The 25,727-nt window shown below is 40.1% G+C and overlaps 1 protein-coding gene across 7 annotated transcripts in view; it reads right to left on the bottom strand.

The window, feature by feature from the left end:
• CTNND2 (catenin delta 2) overlaps positions 1 to 25,727 on the bottom strand; it is a 632,047-nt gene that overhangs the window by 79,308 nt on the left and 527,012 nt on the right. For 4 of the 7 annotated variants that reach the window (XM_075212716.1, XM_075212719.1, XM_075212715.1 and 1 more), the window contains one exon: positions 921 to 1,046. The exons of 2 other annotated variants lie outside the window; for them this stretch is intronic. In XM_075212716.1, the coding sequence (XP_075068817.1) occupies positions 921 to 1,046 (126 nt within the window). The remainder of the gene's footprint in view (positions 1 to 920; positions 1,047 to 25,727) is intronic. One more of the 7 variants, XM_075212714.1, reaches the window with a different exon arrangement.

Here is a 25,727-nt window from a genome sequence, read left to right on the forward strand (position 1 = left end):
AGAGCCCAAAATATGAGAATTGCGTTGATGTCCCAATATTTATGGACTTGACTGTATGTATCATACTATGATTATAGTATGGGCAGCACTGTGCTTAGCATTGCTGCCTCACAGTGTTGGGGTCATGAGTTTTATTCTGACCAGTACCCTATTTGTGTGGAGTTTGTATGTTTACCATGTATTTGAGTGGGTTTCCTCCGATGCTCCAGTTTCTTTCCACAGTCCAAAAATATACTAGTAGGTTTATTGCCATCTGACAAAAATTTACGCTGATCTGTACATATGTGTGTGGTAGGGAAATTAGATTGCAAGCTGCAACAGGGCAGGAACTGATGCGAATGACTACATATTCTCTGTACAACACTGTGCAATACAATTGACACTATATAAATAAATCATAATAAATAAATAATACAATTCAATTAATAAAAAAGTCATGTAGCAGCGCTTATCCCTGTGATTGAAATAGCAGGCACTTTTTGATTATGTCAGTGTGCATGACATTCTCGTCAAGCAGCAGCAAATAAATGACAATAGATGAGAGAAACTGCAGCAAAACTTCATGCAGATCAGATTTTGCGGCTGTTTCACAGAGGTGTGATATTCCAACCGTCAAGTCATTGTGTGTGTGGTGGGTTGGGTTACAACTAAGTACACGTAAGGCCAAATTCCACCAGAGAAACATACTAAATGTTATGACCACACGAGACAAATATTCTGCATATCAGTTTTGAAAATGTTATAATTAAATATAGTGCATTATATTATAAGGGGAATGTACAATATGTGCAATATGTACTAGAAAACTTAGTGGGCAGAAAGTATTATTTATTGTATAAACATAGCTTTGATTTAATAACTTTCCTTGTACATCAAACATACTATAACAATGAAGAGTGTATAGCTGACAGCCAGAATACCTGGATTTGGGAATTGATTCTGGTCGCTTGGCCCTGGGAGAGTGTATACAAAGCGTTGTCTGGCTCAGACTGAAGGGTGGGTGAATATCCGCCTTCCTCATTCACTTTCAAGCCTGGGGCATCCTGCTGCCACAAATCAATGAGTCATTTGTCAGTCATTACAGTCAGTAAACACTACAAATACTAAATATAAATAGGTTTACAAATACTTTGTGTATTTATAGCTTCATTAGGAGACTACGAAAAACAAAAATACATGACATTTTGTTGGACGCGCTCACCTTACTCCCTCCCCAAAAGATTATATGATGACATCATTCATAAAATACATGACAAATGACAAAATTAATGATATCATCAATTATATATACATCACACAGACCATTCCGTAAATGACATTACTGATATAACAGAACATCTCCTATGTTATCAATCAAATTAGCAAGCATCTTGATTATGTATGCCACTAATTAAATAAAAACTACAGTGCTAGTGTACAGTATAGTACACAAGCACCCAAAATGGTGCAGAGTAAAATATTATATTACCTTTTAACAGTGAAAAACGACAAACAGTAATTATAATATATGCAATGGTACCATCCATTTTGTTTGCTGCGCCAAACTGCATGACAAGTTATTTTAACAGATTTAAAATACAAGGAAAGAGCTGTTGTTTTAAACACTTCCAGTTGTTGAAACTGAAGTTTTTAATACTCATAATACTACGGGCATATTACCAGAGACTCCTGTTACTTTAGAAAGCAGGAATCCTGAAACTAACAGGAAGCAGTGTGTCAGGTGGCTACTATGGAAAAGGAACGATCATCTATCTTTTTTTCCCTGGTGGTAGTATGATGAACCTTCACTTTCTAGTAATACAGGAAAAACTCAAATAATAGGTAAAGGACTTATTTTATTAAACATGTATTGTAAAAGTATTCATAACAGAAAATAACATAAGGCTAAAACAAAAAAGAAAATAAATTTACTACATGAATACTGATTATATACATGATAAATCAATAAAAAGCATACTGTATTATATACTATAGCTTTACATGTTCTTGTTTGCATTTATTTAAATGCTATATAAGCAAGTGCTTTTTGTAAATTATGTTTAGGATTCATTATAATGAATGATTTGTCATAATCGGATATTGCTATTATTATAGGGGATGTTTTTTATAATGTTAATTTGTCATGTCATTTTATGAATGATGTAATCAGATAACCCTGGGCAGTGGTGTAATTAAAGTTTGTGCAGAAATTTCATAACACGTTTTCCTGTATTTTTTGCTTTTGATGGAATGTTAATAGCGCTGTTTTTTTATTAATTCCCTGCATTTACAACAATTCAGTACATTAGAGTCTACTAATGTTAACTTTATTGTCATTACAGGAGGAGTATATGTTAAAGCAAAAGGCACGGACAAACATTTGAATATAAGGCATGTTTCTACTGTTCTAGATTGCAGCATTATTGTTTTAGATGCTTGATGGAAAGGGGAATAAAGGGCAATTCATTCAAAGCAGAGAGCATTCATGCTCAGGAAGAAACTCATGTACACACAATGCCAACTCTGGAACAACCGTAAAATCGCAGGTGTTTAGCCAAGAAGAGACTATTATTGCAAATGACTGTGAACTTGCTAAATAATGTACCCTAGAAACATATGCAACTAGACATGGCACGTCACACAACCTAAATCCTTAAAATAACCAAAATAATCTATAAAACAATCATAATGCTTATAAAGCCTCACAGAACTGAATTGTGTTTGTCAGTATAGAAATACTTAATACTTCAAAAACCGTCTTGATGCCACATTTTAATTGCAATCAAATTGGCGTTCTTTAAAAATCCACTCCCTCCATTGGGTTCAAATATTCCACGTCAGTCTCCTCACCCTTCATCAAATGGCAGCCATGGCATGATTACTATTCCAAGCATCCAGCCTCACCACACCTCACTCCTACTACATAAATCAATGTTGATCTTCTTATGTTCTTTTGCATTTCTGATTATTGTTTACTATACATCCCTAATTTTTTAGTCCTTCTAGTATGATTATCATCTTATGCATACTTCCCTTTCCCTCCCTCCCCAATTTGAAGTTCTTCTTTCCCTTCTCCTTCTTTCTCTCTTTTACATTTATCCTTTGTGATTACAATGTTGATATATATCCAAATCATGTGAATCACAACAATACATTTAATAATAACCATTTATGGAGTAAAAAAACATTTTGATAAAGACTACTAAGTTGAAACATGTTGGTGAAGGCCATCTGGGGATTTGAAGTACCTTTCCTCACAACAGAAAAGTTCAGCAGGAGCAGAATCCCAATCACTGTTCTTCAGGTTTACATATTCCAGCTGTTGGGCGAGCGACTTGAATTCCCGGAGGGGGATGTTGTTTTTTTATGGAAATCTTTACGTATGTTAGTATTTTATACATTTTTAAATGTAGGAATGATTAAAGATAATGCAATATGGGATTCTGCATTCTCTTTTAAAAACAGAAAGACCATCAGGAGAAAAGAAGGGTGCGCACCCTATGAATGTGTTAGAAGCTTTGGAGTTTAAGATAGAGGCTGGTACAGTTTTATATAGGTCAACGCAATTGCAAATATATCAGTAAAGTCTATAGCTTATGGAGCTTCATTATTGTGGCATTAGTATTTTTTTCAAGCTGATCAATTTTTAGAAGGAATAGGTCATTTTGGTGGTAGTCAGCATATCAATGCTGACTACCACGACAATACTTATCCCGACGTGGTCATCCCGAACGGCTCCTTCCCGACCTGGCTCCAGGACAACTGCTGTGACCGGCGACTGCAAGGGAATCGCGACCTATGAAGAATCCGAACAGTCTTGATGACGTCACTGCCGACAGCGACGCTCTTTTCCTTGCTGTTAAGGTGGAAATGTAAGTATGCGTGAATAGACAATGTACAGGTCGGGAAGGAGCCGTCCGGGGTCACCACGTCGTGGTAAGTATTGTCGGAATAATGGCAACCATAATTCCGTACACCACCCTATTCATTTGATCTGAATTCAGAGATTCTTGCAAGTGTGAGCCAGGTTGGAAGTGTTTCATAATAAATGCCCTTCACGATTTGCTGTGACACTTTATTTCAGAAGAACACAAGAACGCATCATATAGGAGCACTTGGGAACAGTACGTATATCTAATAGGAAAAAAAGAGCTTCTCATTTATATGGGAAAAATATAGTATCATGTGACACCACAAATTGTATATTACAGGCAGAGGCGGAACTAGTGAGCTGTGGGTCCCGGTGCAGGGAGGCAGAAACCGACCCTCTGCATCTGCCAGCGGGCCCCATTATCTCCATGGGCCCCGGTGCACTGCACCTGCTGCACCAATTGTAGTTCCGCCATTGATTACAGGACAGTGTAAGGTGTTATTATAAAAGTATGACCATGCAATGTAACTGTCATTTTACAGATGAGACCAAGATAATCTCTGGTGGCAACAAACCTGACCCCTGTTATGGTTTATCCAACATAGACCTTATTTCCTATGTTAGCAAACAAATATGTATGCATGAGTTGTATGTAATAATACATCAGTTTAGAAATGAGCCCTTGTTCTCATGGAGGTAAAAAAATTCTATGTTCTAACAAGTATCAGCAATATGGGCCTTGTTATGTCTTTATAATAGTTTTTTCGTAGGAAGAATGTTTGTTTGTGTTTTCTGTACAAGTTAAGGTTTAATTGTGTGCTGCACATGTCAAATTTCTATCTAACAGGCATATAAACCCTGTATTTATTATACTTCAGAAGAGCTATCTTAAACAACATGGGGTCTTAATGTCTGACAGCTCTGAGGATATCATTTGTAATTTGCTTTTAATAAAGAAGTGACTGAACATTCAGGGCCTAGTTCATTATGGCACGTAAATGCTGATATGTGCCGTATTCTGTGCTCAACGCAAACAAACCATATGCCAGAGAACACAGCAAGGTCCAATTCCTCTTCTAGGAGTCTTACTACAGTCTATTATTTTATATGTGGACCTGGGAGGGCAATGGGCATATGCACATACTCAATGTACAATAAGGGTGTGCCAAGTTCAAGCGCAGTGGCATCCAATTCAAGGTTTGGAAATCTCAGAAGTACGTGTTTGTCTGTCATACCACTTGCACCAGCTACAGGTCTGATATAAGTACCGATTACTAGTGATGATGGTTGGATATCCATGCAAGAACATATGTTTGCAATCAGAAGCAACTATAAAAAGGCATTTTATGTACAGTAGACATTAATAACATCTTTATAAATGTATTGTATTGGGGAAAAAACTAAAAAAAGAGAACCTTTTTAATATTTTGTCATTAATGACTATTTTATTAACAGGTGACATGAAGTGAAAAGTTTTTTTTTTTCTGTGCTTTCTTTTGGGACTTTATATTCCACATATGTATTGGAATATAAACATAAATATAAATCTCTGGGGTGAGAGATGGGAGGAGAGGGCCCTGACTTTTACATTGGCAGCCCTGAATACGGGTCTAGGTCCGCAAAATATATATATATATATATATATATATATATATATATATATATATAAGTCAGGGCCCTCTCCTCCCATCTCTCACCCCAGAGATTTATATATCACTAGTAATCGGCACTTATATCAGACCTGTAGCTGGTGCAAGTGGTATTACAGACAAACACGTACTTCTGAGATTTCCAAACCTTGAATTGGATGCCACTGCGCTTGAACTTGGCACACCCTTATTGTACATTGAGTATGTGCATATGCCCATTGTCCTCCCAGGTCCACATATGAAATTCTTGCTGTCTCCTTTCAGCTCCCTTCTATTGACAATGCTGTAACGTTAATACATGACGTCAGCAGTGCTGCAGCGAGTTTCTCTACCTTGTAGTAGCTCTTTTTCAAGGCACCTATGGGGCTGGGACTGGATCAAATGGTAGCAGCTGTGGAGCTCCAACATCTTGGGAGTAGAGGCAGACATGCTGCCTACAAGGGGGCCCATTGCCACATCATTAATTACGGACAGAGGTCTCTCCAACCACCATCTCTCACATCTCAGGTGCAGCTGCAGCCTAGAAATGATGCCCTCTACCTCCCTTAATTCACCGTGGATGCCTCCTCCCCTAATAAATGTGTTTGGGCCAGGGCTGGTGGGGACCCATTCTTCTACTGGGACCCATACTGCTGTACTCCGTTGATGGCGGCCCTGGCCGTATTCATCTTGTTGAATACAGACGTGCTTATGCCCGATTAAGGGAGTGTTTTTAAGAAAAACGCATAATAAATTTGTTTTGTGTGCCTTACTGAATCAGGCCCTAGGTGTTCTGAACGTCTTAAGTGGCTCATTTCTACAATGACATTGTTTTACTAGTGGGATGCAAAAAAGCTGGAGAAGCAGTACTTTGGACAATTAACTCAAATGTATCACTAGGTAAGAGAACTGTTCTCTACAGGAGTTGTCTCCATTATCTGTAACACCTTATTGCTTATGACTGGTAGTTACTGAATGATCTACTTTTCCATGCATAATGTGGTTATTAGAGATGGGTGGGCTTGGTTCCCCGAGATCCGAATCCATCCGAATTTCGCCTATCCCGCCCATTCGGAATCGAAATTGAGGCAAAACGTCATAGTGACGAATTCGTACTTCTGAGCTCGGTTCTCGCGAGATTTGAAAAGCATAAATACCCGCCTCCACAGCAATCCATCGCCATTTGACAGAGGGAGAGAGCAGGGTTAGGTCACAGGCTATATCAGCGCAGGGACAGAGCAATAATTGGACACATTATTGTTTCTATTCTATATAATTCTAATATTAATACCAATTGTTACAGCAGTAAGAGGAGGATAGAGGAGGGTTTTTTTCTCAATTTCTGGCAGTCCAAGTGCTTTTGGGGTCTCCCATATTCCCCATTGTGAAACACTAATTTTTCTGGCTGTCAAAAGTCATATTCTTTAGCAGTATCTAAAACAATATTTAGCACTATATGTGCTTTTGTTGTGTCCCATATTCCCCAGTGTGAAACACTAAATTTTCTGGCTGTCAAAAGTCATATTTGTCAGCAGTATATAAAACAATATTTAGCACTACAAGTGCTTTTTGTGGTGTCCCATATTTCCCAGTGTTTTACAGTAATTTTTCTGAATGTCAAAAGTAATATTTGTCAGCAGTATCTAACTAATACAATTTTGGCACTACAAGTGCTTTGGCCTCATTAAAATGGATTCAAAGCAGTCCACATATGAGCAGAATTAGCAACCCGGTTCTGTCACCAGTCCTGATGGTAGTGTTCCCAGTACGTCATCTGGTAAAGGCGATGTCAAAGTACATAGTCTTTTTAAATCAGGGAAAAAAACACACACACCAAAAAAAAAATTACCGTGTTGAAGCGAAAAAGAAGTGTAACTGAGGAAGTTAAGTGCTGATAAAAAAAACAATTGCCAACATGCCATTCTACACACGCAGTGGCAAAGAAAGAATAAGGCCTTCGCCTTTCTCTATTAGTGGCAGATCTAAAAATGTTACCAAGTCTTCTTCTTGTACGGTCACTCATGAGCAAGCAAGACCAAGTAATTTGGAGTCTAAAAGTGGTGCACTACTACTGTTACGCGTCAAAGCCGAGCTGCAAGAAAACAGTCAGGCATTAGAGGATAATGTATGCTCAGAATCAGAAATGACATCAATCCCTGTGGAGAGTCCATCCACCAGTGGTATGTCTAATCGTGAACATTCTGATAATGTACCCATAAAGAAGGGCCCTTTCAGCAGTTCTGATGTGTGCCTGAACAGCCCGAGTATAGCCGGTGATACACCAAGTTAGGATGACACTTTGGAATTAGAAGAGGAGTCTGTAGTATTTAGTCTGCAATTAAAATATAGTTAGCACATCTACTTTGTTTTATGTCACACGTTAAATTTCTGTAGCTCCTTGTCAAAATGTATTATTAAGGCAATCACTTAACTCAAGCTAACCGTGTCTGCACTCTCTTCACAGGTGACTACTTCGCTGGACTAAAGTACATTCCCCTCAAATGCTAGTCTTCTTGCAGCTGCTGCATTCTCCTACATGCTGTTGCAGAAAACAGAAATTGCCCCTAAATTTTTTCGGACACAAACAGCATCTCCTGCATGTCATTTTTTAAAAGTTCTGTAACACCAAGTTGATTGTGTGTGCAAAACAGGAAATGTGATGGAATTCAACCCCGCTGTAATGCTTGAACAATATTGGGGTCGTCATCAGAAATGACATATCCTCAGGAGAGTCCACGCAGGTTTAGCCATCTTTCAATGACATCCCTTAGTTTTTGGAACAGATTGGCAGCTGTATGCCTCTTAGTGAAGCTGCTGATACACAGAGTAGCCTACTTCTGAAAAATGTGACGTACTTGGGTACATGCTGCTACTGTCCCTGCTGGTGAAGGCGAATGACCAACCCAGTCACAGTCATACAATCTTTACTTTGCCACTTTCCGCTTGCCCACATATCTGTGGTTTAGTGTACAGTGGGTAGAATGGCATTTTTTAGCCCAGTGATTACATTTTTAAGAACTTTCTGGTAGAGGTGAGGAATAGCTTTTCTAGTAAAATGATGTCGTGATGGAATTTGGTAATAGGGACAGAACACCTCAAGTAACTGTCTAAAACCAGCTGCATTAATAATAGACATTGGACGCAGATCTAATACTAGCATAGTCTTTATGGCGTCTGTGATCCGCTTTGCGACTGGGTGACAGATTTCATACTAGCTTCCTCTTGCAAAGGATTGTTTAACTGTAAATTATTGGTTCTGGGGATATTGATGATGAAGGTGTTGGGGGGGTTAGATTGCAGGTGCTGGGTAGTAGATGAGAGAAGGGAGGCAGATGATACTGGACTGCTTGTTGTTATTTTTTTTAACCTAAGTTTCTGATTTTCCCAACAGCTTTCCAAGAACTCGCTGAAAAATGACGTAACATGGATGAGGATCCCAGATGGTTAAGGTCCCTACCTCTACTGAGTGTGGCTTTAAAAACGCTACAAATTGCTAGACAACTGTTGTCAGGATTTGTGTAAAAATAATTCCACACTTAATAGGTGGATTTTTGGTCTTATGCCCAGGCATGACAATGGCCTTTTTCTTGTCACTGGCAAGAACTGCAGCAATTTTTCTTTGAAAGTGTATGAAAATCATATTGTGACATAGGACGTGGTCAAAATTGAATGGAAATGACTGTAAATTAGTGTTAGTGAGGTTAATAATAATGTAGGTACAAAATAATACCTATAACCAAAACCAAAACACGCAATGGCGGTTTGGCAAAACCAAAAATGAAGCAAGACAGTAATCCAGATCCAAAACCAAAACCGGGGGGTCAGTGAGCATCTCTAGTGGTTATACAATTTTTGTTATGGTAAGATCAGGAAACATTATGTGTTGCATGCAGGATAAAAAGTAATACTGTAGGTATGCTGGTGTGATGAATGCATAGTACACAAGTTCTGCGTTAAGTGGTCTGGTACTATTTGTGACTTTGTCCCCGTAAAACATGACTTAATGGTACCCTTATTTTTTAAATTTCAAGCTGTGTGAACTAGCCCTTAAGAGTCAATGGCCTTACTTCAGATAACTTGGTTAATGAGGCTAATCAAGTGTGTCACAGATTATAAGCCATGGGTATGTTCTGAGGAACTGGAGACCGTACATTCTGGTATGACCAACATACATCTAAGAATAGAAAGTAATGCTCTACCTTTTTATAGATGTATTTCCATTTTTGACAGTAACCTGTAAATTTTGAGTTGAACAGGACCGATGATTGCCTTGATTTTGGAAATCATCCTACTTTCTCTGTATTTCTCAATATTTTTTGCCGTGTGCAAACAGTAAAGACCCACCACCTAGCACAGCTGCACTATATCCATGTGTATACACTATATAAACAAAACATGCAAGTATGTGTGGCAGGGATTTACTAAACAAAATAAATTGAATCAGTTTTCCCTGACAGTACCTTTAATTTACAGAAATTGCAAAGCACTTTCTGGAGCATTTGGAGTGAGTATATTCCATATTTTTTTTTAACTTATCTTTTTTTTTTTTTTTTTAATGACACACACGGTTTACAAAATAATATTGCAGGTCAGATTAATTTAGAAATTTTGTCCCCCTACCCCTTTAAAGATTTTAAATGGGAATATTTGTGCTAGACTTCTGTGATAATAGTAGAAACTAGTAAAGAATTAAAGTAGAGATGAGCGCACTCGGATTTCCTGAATCCGAGCCCACTCGAACGTTGCCGATCCGAGTCGGATCCGAGACAAATCCGGGTATTGGCGCCAAATGAAAAATTGAAACCAAGGCTCGGAGTCATAATCCCGCTGTCGGATCTCGCGATACTCGGAACCTATAAATTCCCCGCTAGTCGCCGCCATCTTCACTCGGGCATTGATCAGGGTAGAGGGAGGGTGTGTTAGGTGGTCCTCTGTTCTGGTAGATCTCGTGCTGTGCTGTTTAGTTCTGTGCTGTGCTGTGTTCTGCAGTTTCAGTCCAGTGGTGCTGTGTGCTGTGCTCTGTCAATTTTGAGTTCAGTGGTGCTGCTGGGTCTTGTGTGCTGTGTCCTGTTCAGTCCAGTGGTCCTGTGTCCCGTGCTCTGTGCTTCTAAGGCATAGTTATTTCCCCAATATTCCCAAGTGTTTAAAAAATGTAAAAAAAATTATTAAAAAAAATTCAATTTTTTTAAAAAAAAAAAAATTAAATTACAACAAAATTTGCAAAACCAATCCTGCAGTATAAGCCCATTGGTACTGCAATATTACCAAGTTCACACATTCTGCAGTATCTTGTGCTACATAAAATGGAGAGCAAAAATTTAGAGGATAAAGTTGGAAAGATCAAGACCCACTTCCTCCTAATGCTGAAGCTGCTGCCACTAGTCATAACATAGACGATGAAATGCCATCAACGTCGTCTTCCAAGCCCGATGCCCAATCTCCTAGTACAGGGCATGTAAAATCCAAAAAGCCCAAGTTTTCAAAAAAAAAGCAAAAAGAGAAACTTAAAATCATCTGAGGAGAAACGTAAAGTTGGCAATATGCCATTTACGACACGTAGTGGCAAGGAACGGCTTAGGCCCTGGCCCGTGTTCATGACTAGTGGTCCATCTTCACCCAAGGATCTTAGCCCTCCTCCTCCTCCACCCCCTACAAAAAATTGAAGAGAGTTATGCTGTCAGCAACAAAACAGCAAACAACTCTGCCTTCTAAAGAGAAATTATCACAAATCCCCAAGGCGAGTCCAAGGGTGTTGGTGGTTGTCAAGCCTGACCTTCCCATCACTGTACGGGAAGAGGTGGCTCGGGAGGAGGCTATTGATGATGTAGCTGGCGCTGTGGAGGAACTTGATGATGAGGATGGTGATGTGGTTATTGTAAATAAGGCACCAGGGGGGAAAACAGCTGATGTCCATGGGATGAAAAAGCCCATCGTCATGCCTGGTCAGAAGACCAAAAAATGCACCTCTTTGGTCTGGAGTTATTTTTATCCAAATCCAGACAACCAATGTATGGCCATATGTAGCTTATGTAAAGCTCAAATAAGCAGGGGTAAGGATCTTGCCCACCTAGGGACATCCTCCCTTATACGTCACCTGAATAACCTTCATAGTTCAGTGGTTAGTTCAGGAACTGAGGCTAGGACCGTCATCGGTACAGGGACACCTAAATCCCGTGGTCCAGTTGGATACACACCAGCAACACCCTCCTCGTCAACTTCCTCCACGATCTCCATCAGATTGAGTCCTACAGCCCAAGTCAGCAGCCAGACTGAGTCCTCTCCAATACGGGATTCATCCTAGGAATCCTGCAGCGGTACGCCTACTACTGCCACTGCTGCTGTTGCTGCTGTTAGTCGGTCATCTTCCCAGAGGGGAAGTCGTAAGACCGCCAAGTCTTTCACAAAACAATTGACCGTCCAACAGTCGTTTGCCATGACCACAAAATACGATAGTAGTCACCCTATTGCAAAGCGTATAACTGCGGCTGTAACTGCAATGTTGGTGTTAGACGTGCGCCCGGTGTCCGCCATCAGTGGAGTGGGATTTAGAGGGTTGATGGAGGTATTGTGTCCCCGGTACCAAATCCCGTCGAGATTCCACTTCACTAGGCAGGCGATACCAAAAATGTACAGAGAAGTACGATCAAGTGTCCTCAGTGCTCTGAAAAATGCGGTTGTACCCACTGTCCACTTAACCACGGACATTTGGACAAGTGGTTCTGGGCAAACGAAGGACTATATGACTGTGACAGCCCACTGGGTAGATGCATCGCCTTCCGCAGCAACAGCAACAGCTGCATCAGTAGCAGCATCTACAAAATGGCTGCTCGTGCAAAGGCAGGCAACATTGTGTATTACAGGCTATAATAAGAGGCACAACGCTGACAACATATTAGAGAAACTGAGAGAAAGTATCTCCCAGTGGCTTACCCCACTTAAACTCTCATGGGGATTTGTGGTGTCAGACAATGCCAGTAACATTGTGCGGGCATTAAATATGGGCAATTTCCATCACGTCCCATGTTTTGCACACACCATTAATTTGGTGGTGCAGCATTACCTCAAGAGTGACAGGGGTGTGCAGGAGATGCTTGCGGTGGCGCGCAAAATTGCTGGACACTTTCGGCATTTAGCCAGTGCCTACCGCAGACTAGAGGCACATCAAAAAAGCATGAACCTGCACTGCCATCACCTCAAGCAAGAGGTTGTGATGCGCTGGAACTCCACCCTCTATATGCTGCAGAGGATGGAGGAGCAGCAAAAGGCCATTCAGGCCTACACAGCCACCTACGACATAGGCAAAGGAGTGGGGATGCGCCCGAGTCAAGCGCAGTGGAGACTGATTTCCGTGTTGTGCAAGGTTCTCCAGCCGTTTGAACTTGCCACACGAGAAGTCAGTTCCGACACTGCCAGCTTGAGTCAGATCATTCCCCTGATCAGGCTGTTGCAGAAGCAGCTGGAGAAAGTGAGGGAGGAGCTGGTAAAGCATTGCGATCCAACAAAACATGTAGCTCTTGTGGATGAAGCCCTTCGTACGCTTTGCCAGGATCCGAGGGTGGTCACTCTTTTAAAGTCAGAGGAATACATTCTGGCCACCGTGCTCGATCCTTGGTTTAAAGCGTATGTTGTGTCTCTGTTTCCGGCGGACACAAGTCTACAGGGGTGCAAAGACCTTCTGGTCAGGAGATTGTCCTCTGAAGAGGACCGTGACATGCCAACAGCTCCACCCTCATTTTCTTCCACATCTATGGCTGCGAGGAAAAAGCTCAGTTTTCCTAAAAGACCCGCTGGCGGGGATGCTGATAACATCTGGTCCGGACTGAAGGACCTGCCAACCATTGCAGACATGTCTACTGTCGCTGCATTGGATGCTGTCACAATTGAAAAAATGGTGGAGGATTATTTTGCTGACACTATCCAAATAGACATGTCAGACAGTCCATATTGTTACTGGCAGGAAAAAAAGGCAGTTTGGAAGCCCCTGTACAAACTGGCTCTATTTTACCTGAGTTGTCCCCCCTCCAGTGTGTACTCGGAAAGAGTTTTTAGTGCAGCGGGGAACCTGCTCAGTGAACGGCGAAGGAGGTTGCTTCCTCACAACGTTGAAAAAATGATGTTTATAAAAATGAATAATCAATTCCTCAATGAAATACAGCACTGCCCTCCAGATAGTACAGAGGGACCTGTGGTTGTGGAGTCCAGCGGGGACGAATTGATAATGTGTGAGGAGGAGGAAGTACACACTGTAGGGGGAGAGGAATCAGAGGTTGAGGATGAGGACGACATCTTTCCTCAGTAGAGCCTGTTTAGTTTGTACAGGGAGAGATGAATTGTTATTTTGGTGTGGGGGCCCAAACAAACCAATCAATTCAGCCACAGTTGTTTGGTAGGCCCTGTCGCTGAAATGATTGGTTTGTTAAAGTGTGCATGTCCTATTTCAACAACATAAGGGTGGGTGGGAGGGCCCAAGGACAATTCCATCTTGCAACTATTTTTTTGGCATTATGTGACCATTCAACAGTCGTTTGCCATGTTCAAAAAGTAAAAGAAAATGTCAACAAATTCAAAAAATTTAATCAAAAGTTAAATGCCCTGTCATTATTTAAAACAAGAGGGTTTGACGTGCTAGAATTAGTGTAGTGTTAATATGTTATAAACACTACATTTGGAACTTGGAGTAGGTATTGTGGCCCAGGTATCAAATTTAGTACCGGGGCCACCCCACTACACAGTCCAGAATTTTTTTTTTGGAAATTCAGAGCCGTGGAGGGTTTTTTATTAATTATATTGTGGTGACCACTCCTCTACGCAGTCCAGATACATTTATTGGTGCGAATCATACAAGTTCAGGGTTTTTAAATTATATTGTGGTGAGTGACCACTCCTCTACGCAGTCCAGGTACATTTTTTGGTGCGATTCAGAGTGACCAGTTGATGGTTTTCTTATTATATATATTGTGGTGACCACTCCTCTACGCAGTCCAGATACATTTATTGGTGCGAATCATACAAGTTCAGGGTTTTTAAATTATATTGTGGTGACCCACTCCTCTACGCAGTCCAGGTACATTTTTTGGTGCGATTAAGACCAGTTGATGGTTTTCTTATTATATATATTGTGGTGACCCACTCCTCTACGCAGTCCAGATACATTTATTGGTGCGAATCATACAAGTTCAGGGTTTTCTTATTACATTGTGGTGACCCACTCCTCTACGCAGTCCAGATACATTTATTGGTGCGAATCATACAAGTTCAGGGTTTTTAAATTATATTGTGGTGACCCACTCCTCTACGCAGTCCAGATACATTTATTGGTGCGAATCATACAAGTTCAGGGTTTTCTTATTACATTGTGGTGACCCACTCCTCTACGCAGTCCAGATACATTTATTGGTGCGAATCATACAAGTTCAGGGTTTTTAAATTATATTGTGGTGACCCACTCCTCTACGCAGTCCAGGTCCATTTTTTGGTGCGATTAAGACCAGTTGATGGTTTTCTTATTATATATATTGTGGTGACCCACTCCTCTACGCAGTCCAGATACATTTATTGGTGCGAATCATACAAGTTCAGGGTTTTTAAATTATATTGTGGTGACCCACTCCTCTACGCAGTCCAGGTACATTTTTTGGTGCGATTAAGAGCAGTTGATGGTTTTCTTATTATATTGTGGTGACCCACTCCTCTACGCAGTCCAGATACATTTATTGGTGCGAATCATACAAGTTCAGGGTTTTCTTATTATATTGTGGTGACCCACTCCTCTACGCAGTCCAGATACATTTATTGGTGCGAATCATACAAGTTCAGGGTTTTTAAATTATATTGTGGTGACCCACTCCTCTACGCAGTCCAGGTCCATTTTTTGGTGCGATTAAGACCAGTTGATGGTTTTCTTATTATATTGTGGTGACCCACTCCTCTACGCAGTCCAGATACATTTATTGGTGCGAATCATACAAGTTCAGGGTTTGTAAATTATATTGTGGTGACCCACTCCTCTACCCAGTCCAGATACATTTATTGGTGCGATTCATACAAGTTCAGGGTTTTTAAATTATATTGTGGTGATCCACTCCTCTACGCAGTCCAGATACATTTATTGGTGCGAATCATACAAGTTCAGGGTTTTTAAATTATATTGTGGTGACCCACTCCTCTACGCAGTAAAGATACATTTATTGGTGCGATTCATACAAGTTCAGGGTTTTTAAATCATATTGTGGTGACCCACTCCTCTACGCAGTCCAGGTACATTTTTTGGTGCGATTAAGACCAGTTGATGGTTTTCTTATTATATTGTGGTGACCCACTCCTCTACGCAGTCCAGATACATTTATTGATGCGAATCATACAAGTTCAGGGTTTTTAAATTATATTGTGGTGACCCACTCCTCTACGCAGTCCAGGTACATTTTTTGGTGCGATTAAGAGCAAACCAATCATTTCAGCCACAGTTGTTTGGTAGGCCCTGTCGCTGAAATGATTGGTTTGTTAAAGTGTGCATGTCCTATTTCAACAACATAAGGGTGGGTGGAAGGGCCCAAGGACAATTCCATCTTGCAACTATTTTTTTGGCATTATGTGACCATTCAACAGTCGTTTGCCATGTTCAAAAAGTAAAAGAAAATGTCAATAAATTCAAAAAATTTAATCAAAAGTTAAATGCCCTGTCATTATTTAAAACAAGAGGGTTTGATGTGCTAGAATTAGTGTAGTGTTAATATGTTATAAACACTACATTTGGAACTTGGAGGAGGTATTGTGGCCCAGGTATCAAATTTAGCACCGGGGCCACCCCACTACACAGTCCAGATATTTTTTTTGGAAATTCAGAGCCGTGGAGGTTTTTTTTATTAATTATATTGTGGTGACCACTCCTCTACGCAGTCCAGATACATTTATTGGTGCGATTCATACAAGTTCAGGGTTTTTAATTTATATTGTGGTGAGTGACCACTCCTCTAAGCAGTCCAGGTACATTTTTTGGTGCGATTCAGAGTGACCAGTTGATGGTTTTCTTATTATATATATTGTGGTGACCACTCCTCTACGCAGTCCAGATACATTTATTGGTGCGAATCATACAAGTTCAGGGTTTTTAAATTATATTGTGGTGACCCACTCCTCTACGCAGTCCAGGTACATTTTTTGGTGCGATTAAGACAAGTTGATGGTTTTCTTATTATATATATTGTGGTGACCCACTCCTCTACGCAGTCCAGATACATTTATTGGTGCGAATCATACAAGTTCAGGGTTTTTAAATTATATTGTGGTGACCCACTCCTCTACGCAGTCCAGGTACATTTTTTGGTGCGATTAAGAGCAGTTGATGGTTTTCTTATTATATTGTGGTGACCCACTCCTCTACGCAGTCCAGATACATTTATTGGTGCGAATCATACAAGTTCAGGGTTTTTAAATTATATTGTGGTGACCCACTCCTCTACGCAGTCCAGGTACATTTTTTGGTGCGATTAAGAGCAGTTGATGGTTTTCTTATTATATTGTGGTGACCCACTCCTCTACGCAGTCCAGATACATTTATTGGTGCGAATCATACAAATTCAGGGTATTAAATTATATTGTGGTGACCCACTCCTCTACGCAGTCCAGATACATTTATTGGTGCGAATCATACAAGTTCAGGGTTTTTAAATTATATTGTGGTGACCCACTCCTCTACGCAGTCCAGATACATTTATTGGTGCGAATCATACAAGTTCAGGGTTTTTAAATTATATTGTGGTGACCCACTCCTCAACGCAGTAAAGATACATTTATTGGTGCGATTCATACAAGTTCAGGGTTTTTAAACTATATTGTGGTGACCCACTCCTCTACGCAGTCCAGATAAATTTATTGGTGTGAATCATACAAGTTCAGGGTTTTTAAATTATATTGTGGTGACCCACTCCTCTACGCAGTCCAGGTACATTTTTTGGTGCGATTAAGACCAGTTGATGGTTTTCTTATTATATTGTGGTGATCCACTCCTCTACGCAGTCCAGATACATTTATTGGTGCGAATCATACAAGTTCAGGGTTTTTAAATTATATTGTGGTGACCCACTCCTCTACGCAGTCCAGGTACATTTTTTGGTGCGATTAAGAACAGTTGATGGTTTTCTTATTATATTGTGGTGATCCACTCCTCTACGCAGTCCAGATACATTTATTGGTGCGAATCATACAAGTTCAGGGTTTTCTTATTATATTGTGGTGACCCACTCCTCTACGCAGTCCAGATACATTTATTGGTGCGAATCATACAAGTTCAGGGTTTTTAAATTATATTGTGGTGACCCACTCCTCTACGCAGTCCAGATACATTTATTGGTGTGAATCATACAAGTGCAGGGTTTTTAAATTATATTGTGGTGACCCACTCCTCTACGCATTCAAGGTACATTTTTTGGTGCGATTAAGACCAGTTGATGGTTTTCTTATTCTATTGTGGTGACCCACTCCTCTACGCAGTCCAGATACATTTATTGGTGCGAATCATACAAGTTCAGGGTATTAAATTATATTGTGGTGACCCACTCCTCTACGTAGTCCAGATACATTTATTGGTGCGAATCATACAAGTTCAGGGTTTTTAAATTATATTGTGGGGACCCACTCCTCTACGCAGTCCAGATACATTTATTGGTGCGATTCATACAAGTTCAGGGTTTTTAAATTATATTGTGGTGACCCACTCCTCTACGCAGTCCAGATACATTTATTGGTGCGAATCATACAACTTCAGGGTTTTTAAATTATATTGTGGTGACCCACTCCTCTACGCAGTCCAGATACATTTATTGGTGCGATTAAGACCAGTTGATGGTTTTCTTATTATATTGTGGTGACCCACTCCTCTACGCAGTCCAGATACATTTATTGGTGCGAATCATACAAGTTCAGGGTTTTTAAATTATGTTGTGGTGACCCACTCCTCTACGCAGTCCAGGTACATTTTTTGGTGCGATTAAGAGCAGTTGATGGTTTTCTCATTATATTGTGGTGACCCACTCCTCTACGCAGTCCAGATACATTTATTGGTGCGAATCATACAAGTTCAGGGTTTTCTTATTATATTGTGGTGACCGACTCCTCTACGCAGTCCAGATACATTTATTGGTGCGAATCATACAAGTTCAAGGTTTTTAAATTATATTGTGGTGACCCACTCCTCTACGCAGTCCAGGTACATTTTTTGGTGCGATTAGGAGCAGTTGATGGTTTTCTTATTATATTTTGGTGACCCACTCCTCTACGCAGTCCAGATACATTTATTGGTGCGAATCATACAAGTTCAGGGTTTTTAAATTATATTGTGGTGACCCACTCCTCTACGCAGTCCAGATACATTTATTGGTGCGAATCATACAACTTCAGGGTTTTTAAATTATATTGTGGTGACCCACTCCTCTACGCAGTCCAGATACATTTATTGGTGCGAATCATACAAGTTCAGGGTTTTTAAATTATATTGTGGTGACCCACTCCTCTACGCAGTAAAGATACATTTATTGGTGCGATTCATACAAGTTCAGGGTTTTTAAATCATATTGTGGTGACCCACTCCTCTACGCAGTACAGATACATTTATTGGTGCGAATCATACAAGTTCAGGGTTTTTAAATTAGGTTGTGGTGACCCACTCCTCTACGCAGTCCAGGTACATTTTTTGGTGCGATTAAGACCAGTTGATGGTTTTCTTATTATATTGTGGTGACCCACTCCTCTACGCAGTCCAGATACATTTATTGGTGCGAATCATACAAGTTCAGGGTTTTCTTATTATATTGTGGTGACCCACTCCTCTACGCAGTCCAGATACATTTATTGGTGAGAATCATACAAGTTCAGGGTTTTTAAATTATCTTGTGGTGACCCACTCCTCTACGCATTCCAGGTACATTTTTTGGTGCGATTAAGACCAGTTGATGGTTTTCTTATTATATTTTGGTGACCCACTCCTCTACGCAGTCCAGATACATTTATTGGTGCGAATCATACAAGTTCAGGGTTTTTTAAATTATATTGTGGTGACCCACTCCTCTACGCAGTCCAGATACATTTATTGGTGCGAATCATACAACTTCAGGGTTTTTAAATTATATTGTGGTGACCCACTCCTCTACGCAGTCCAGATACATTTATTGGTGCGAATCATAAAAGTTCAGGGTTTTTAAATTATATTGTGGTGACCCACTCCTCTACGCAGTAAAGATACATTTATTGGTGCGATTCATACAAGTTCAGGGTTTTTAAATCATATTGTGGTGACCCACTCCTCTACGCAGTCCAGATACATTTATTGGTGCGAATCATAGAAGTTCAGGGTTTTTAAATTATATTGTGGTGACCCACTCCTCTACGCAGTCCAGATACATTTATTGGTGCGAATCATACAAGTTCAGGGTTTTTAAATTATGTTGTGGTGACCCACTCCTCTACGCAGTCCAGGTACATTTTTTGGTGCGATTAAGAGCAGTTGATGGTTTTCTTATTATATTGTGGTGACCCACTCCTCTACGCACTCCAGATACATTTATTGGTGCGAATCATACAAGTTCAGGGTTTTCTTATTATATTGTGGTGACCCACTCCTCTACGCAGTCCAGATACATTTATTGGTGCGAATCATACAAGTTCAGGGTTTTTAAATTATATTGTGGTGATCCACTCCTCTACACAGTCCAGGTACATTTTTTGGTGCGATTAAGACAAGTTGATGGTTTTCTTATTATATTGTGGTGACCCACTCCTCTACGCAGTCCAGATACATTTATTGGTGCGAATCATACAAGTTCAGGGTTTTTAAATTATATTGTGGTGACCCACTCCTCTACGCATTCAAGGTACATTTTTTGGTGCGATTAAGACCAGTTGATGGTTTTCTTATTCTATTGTGGTGACCCACTCCTCTACGCAGTCCAGATACATTTATTGGTGCGAATCATACAAGTTCAGGGTATTAAATTATATTGTGGTGACCCACTCCTCTATGTAGTCCAGATACATTTATTGGTGCAAATCATACAAGTTCAGGGTTTTTAAATTATATTGTGGGGACCCACTCCTCTACGCAGTCCAGATACTTTTATTGGTGCGATTCATACAAGTTCAGGGTTTTTAAATTATATTGTGGTGACCCACTCCTCTACGCAGTCCAGATACATTTTTTGGTGCGAATCATACAACTTCAGGGTTTTTAAATTATATTGTGGTGACCCACTCCTCTACGCAGTAAAGATACATTTATTGGTGCGAATCATACAAGTTCAGGGTTTTTAAATTATATTGTGGTGACCCACTCCTCTACGCAGTCCAGATACATTTATTGGTGCGATTAAGACCAGTTGATGGTTTTCTTATTATATTGTGGTGACCCACTCCTCTACGCAGTCCAGATACATTTATTGGTGCGAATCATACAAGTTCAGGGTTTTTAAATTATGTTGTGGTGACCCACTCCTCTACGCAGTCCAGGTACATTTTTTGGTGCGATTAAGAGCAGTTGATGGTTTTCTTATTATATTGTGGTGACCCACTCCTCTACGCAGTCCAGATACATTTATTGGTGCGAATCATACAAGTTCAGGGTTTTCTTATTATATTGTGGTGACCCACTCCTCTACGCAGTCCAGATACATTTATTGGTGCGAATCATACAAGTTCAGGGTTTTTAAATTATATTGTGGTGACCCACTCCTCTACGCAGTCCAGGTACATTTTTTGGTGCGATTAAGACCAGTTGATGGTTTTCTTATTATATTTTGGTGACCCACTCCTCTACGCAGTCCAGATACATTTATTGGTGCGAATCATACAAGTTCAGGGTTTTTAAATTATATTGTGGTGACCCACTCCTCTACGCAGTCCAGATACATTTATTGGTGCGAATCATACAAGTTCAGGGTTTTTTAAATTATATTGTGGTGACCCACTCCTCTACGCAGTCCAGATACATTTATTGGTGCGAATCATACAACTTCAGGGTTTTTAAATTATATTGTGGTGACCCACTCCTCTACGCAGTCCAGATACATTTATTGGTGCGAATCATAAAAGTTCAGGGTTTTTAAATTATATTGTGGTGACCCACTCCTCTACGCAGTAAAGATACATTTATTGGTGCGATTCATACAAGTTCAGGGTTTTTAAATCATATTGTGGTGACCCACTCCTCTACGCAGTCCAGATACATTTATTGGTGCGAATCATAGAAGTTCAGGGTTTTTAAATTTTATTGTGGTGACCAACTCCTCTACGCAGTCCAGATACATTTATTGGTGCGAATCATACAAGTTCAGGGTTTTCTTATTATATTGTGGTGACCCACTCCTCTACGCAGTCCAGATACATTTATTGGTGCGAATCATACAAGTTCAGGGTTTTTAAATTATATTGTGGTGATCCACTCCTCTACACAGTCCAGGTACATTTTTTGGTGCGATTAAGACAAGTTGATGGTTTTCTTATTATATTGTGGTGACCCACTCCTCTACGCAGTCCAGATACATTTATTGGTGCGAATCATACAAGTTCAGGGTTTTTAAATTATATTGTGGTGACCCACTCCTCTACGCATTCAAGGTACATTTTTTGGTGCGATTAAGACCAGTTGATGGTTTTCTTATTCTATTGTGGTGACCCACTCCTCTACGCAGTCCAGATACATTTATTGGTGCGAATCATACAAGTTCAGGGTATTAAATTATATTGTGGTGACCCACTTCTCTATGTAGTCCAGATACATTTATTGGTGCAAATCATACAAGTTCAGGGTTTTTAAATTATATTGTGGGGACCCACTCCTCTACGCAGTCCAGATACTTTTATTGGTGCGATTCATACAAGTTCAGGGTTTTTAAATTATATTGTGGTGACCCACTCCTCTACGCAGTCCAGATACATTTATTGGTGCGAATCATACAACTTCAGGGTTTTTAAATTATATTGTGGTGACCCACTCCTCTACGCAGTAAAGATACATTTATTGGTGCGAATCATACAAGTTCAGGGTTTTTAAATTATATTGTGGTGACCCACTCCTCTACGCAGTCCAGATACATTTATTGGTGCGATTAAGACCAGTTGATGGTTTTCTTATTATATTGTGGTGACCCACTCCTCTACGCAGTCCAGATACATTTATTGGTGCGAATCATACAAGTTCAGGGTTTTTAAATTATGTTGTGGTGACCCACTCCTCTACGCAGTCCAGGTACATTTTTTGGTGCGATTAAGAGCAGTTGATGGTTTTCTTATTATATTGTGGTGACCCACTCCTCTACGCAGTCCAGATACATTTATTGGTGCGAATCATACAAGTTCAGGGTTTTCTTATTATATTGTGGTGACCCACTCCTCTACGCAGTCCAGATACATTTATTGGTGCGAATCATACAAGTTCAGGGTTTTTAAATTATATTGTGGTGACCCACTCCTCTACGCAGTCCAGGTACATTTTTTGGTGCGATTAAGAGCAGTTGATGGTTTTCTTATTATATTTTGGTGACCCACTCCTCTATGCAGTCCAGATACATTTATTGGTGCGAATCATACAAGTTCAGGGTTTTTAAATTATATTGTGGTGACCCACTCCTCTACGCAGTCCAGATACATTTATTGGTGCGAATCATACAAGTTCAGGGTTTTTTAAATTATATTGTGGTGACCCACTCCTCTACGCAGTCCAGATACATTTATTGGTGCGAATCATACAACTTCAGGGTTTTTAAATTATATTGTGGTGACCCACTCCTCTACGCAGTCCAGATACATTTATTGGTGCGAATCATAAAAGTTCAGGGTTTTTAAATTATATTGTGGTGACCCACTCCTCTACGCAGTAAAGATACATTTATTGGTGTGATTCATACAAGTTCAGGGTTTTTAAATCATATTGTGGTGACCCACTCCTCTACGCAGTCCAGATACATTTATTGGTGCGAATCATAGAAGTTCAGGGTTTTTAAATTTTATTGTGGTGACCCACTCCTCTACGCAGTCCAGATACATTTATTGGTGCGAATCATACAAGTTCAGGGTTTTTAAATTATATTGTGGTGACCCACTCCTCTACGCAGTCCAGGTACATTTTTTGGTGCGATTAAGAGCAGTTGATGGTTTTCTTATTATATTGTGGTGACCCACTCCTCTACGCAGTCCAGATACATTTATTGGTGCGAATCATACAAGTTCAGGGTTTTTAAATTATATTGTGGTGACCCACTCCTCCACACAGTCCAGGTACATTTTTTGGTGCGATTAAGACAAGTTGATGGTTTTCTTATTATATTGTGGTGACCCACTCCTCTACGCAGTCCAGATACATTTATTGGTGCGAATCATACAAGTTCAGGGTTTTTAAATTATATTGTGGTGACCCACTCCTCTACGCATTCAAGGTACATTTTTTGGTGCGATTAAGACCAGTTGATGGTTTTCTTATTCTATTGTGGTGACCCACTCCTCTACGCAGTCCAGATACATTGATTGGTGCGAATCATACAAGTTCAGGGTATTAAATTATATTGTGGTGACCCACTCCTCTATGTAGTCCAGATACATTTTTTGGTGCGAATCATACAACTTCAGGGTTTTTAAATTATATTGTGGTGACCCACTCCTCTACGCAGTAAAGATACATTTATTGGTGCGAATCATACAAGTTCAGGGTTTTTAAATTATATTGTGGTGACCCACTCCTCTACGCAGTCCAGATACATTTATTGGTGCGATTAAGACCAGTTGATGGTTTTCTTATTATATTGTGGTGACCCACTCCTCTACGCAGTCCAGATACATTTATTGGTGCGAATCATACAAGTTCAGGGTTTTTAAATTATGTTGTGGTGACCCACTCCTCTACGCAGTCCAGGTACATTTTTTGGTGCGATTAAGAGCAGTTGATGGTTTTCTTATTATATTGTGGTGACCCACTCCTCTACGCAGTCCAGATACATTTATTGGTGCGAATCATACAAGTTCAGGGTTTTCTTATTATATTGTGGTGACCCACTCCTATACGCAGTCCAGATACATTTATTGGTGCGAATCATACAAGTTCAGGGTTTTTAAATTATATTGTGGTGACCCACTCCTCTACGCAGTCCAGGTACATTTTTTGGTGCGATTAAGACCAGTTGATGGTTTTCTTATTATATTTTGGTGACCCACTCCTCTACGCAGTCCAGATACATTTATTGGTGCGAATCATACAAGTTCAGGGTTTTTAAATTATATTGTGGTGACCCACTCCTCTACGCAGTCCAGATACATTTATTGGTGCGAATCATACAAGTTCAGGGTTTTTTAAATTATATTGTGGTGACCCACTCCTCTACGCAGTCCAGATACATTTATTGGTGCGAATCATACAAGTTCAGGGTTTTTAAATTATATTGTGGTGACCCACTCCTCTACGCAGTCCAGATACATTTATTGGTGCGAATCATAAAAGTTCAGGGTTTTTAAATTATATTGTGGTGACCCACTCCTCTACGCAGTAAAGATACATTTATTGGTGCGATTCATACAAGTTCAGGGTTTTTAAATCATATTGTGGTGACCCACTCCTCTACGCAGTCCAGATACATTTATTGGTGCGAATCATAGAAGTTCAGGGTTTTTAAATTTTATTGTGGTGACCCACTCCTCTACGCAGTCCAGATACATTTATTGGTGCGAATCATACAAGTTCAGGGTTTTCTTATTATATTGTGGTGACCCACTCCTCTACGCAGTCCAGATACATTTATTGGTGCGAATCATACAAGTTCAGGGTTTTTAAATTATATTGTGGTGATCCACTCCTCTACACAGTCCAGGTACATTTTTTGGTGCGATTAAGACAAGTTGATGGTTTTCTTATTATATTGTGGTGACCCACTCCTCTACGCAGTCCAGATACATTTATTGGTGCGAATCATACAAGTTCAGGGTTTTTAAATTATATTGTGGTGACCCACTCCTCTACGCATTCAAGGTACATTTTTTGGTGCGATTAAGACCAGTTGATGGTTTTCTTATTCTATTGTGGTGACCCACTCCTCTACGCAGTCCAGATACATTTATTGGTGCGAATCATACAAGTTCAGGGTATTAAATTATATTGTGGTGACCCACTTCTCTATGTAGTCCAGATACATTTATTGGTGCAAATCATACAAGTTCAGGGTTTTTAAATTATATTGTGGGGACCCACTCCTCTACGCAGTCCAGATACTTTTATTGGT

This window comes from Mixophyes fleayi, chromosome 5, assembly GCF_038048845.1.
Source record: "Mixophyes fleayi isolate aMixFle1 chromosome 5, aMixFle1.hap1, whole genome shotgun sequence".
Lineage (NCBI taxonomy): Eukaryota > Metazoa > Chordata > Amphibia > Anura > Limnodynastidae > Mixophyes > Mixophyes fleayi.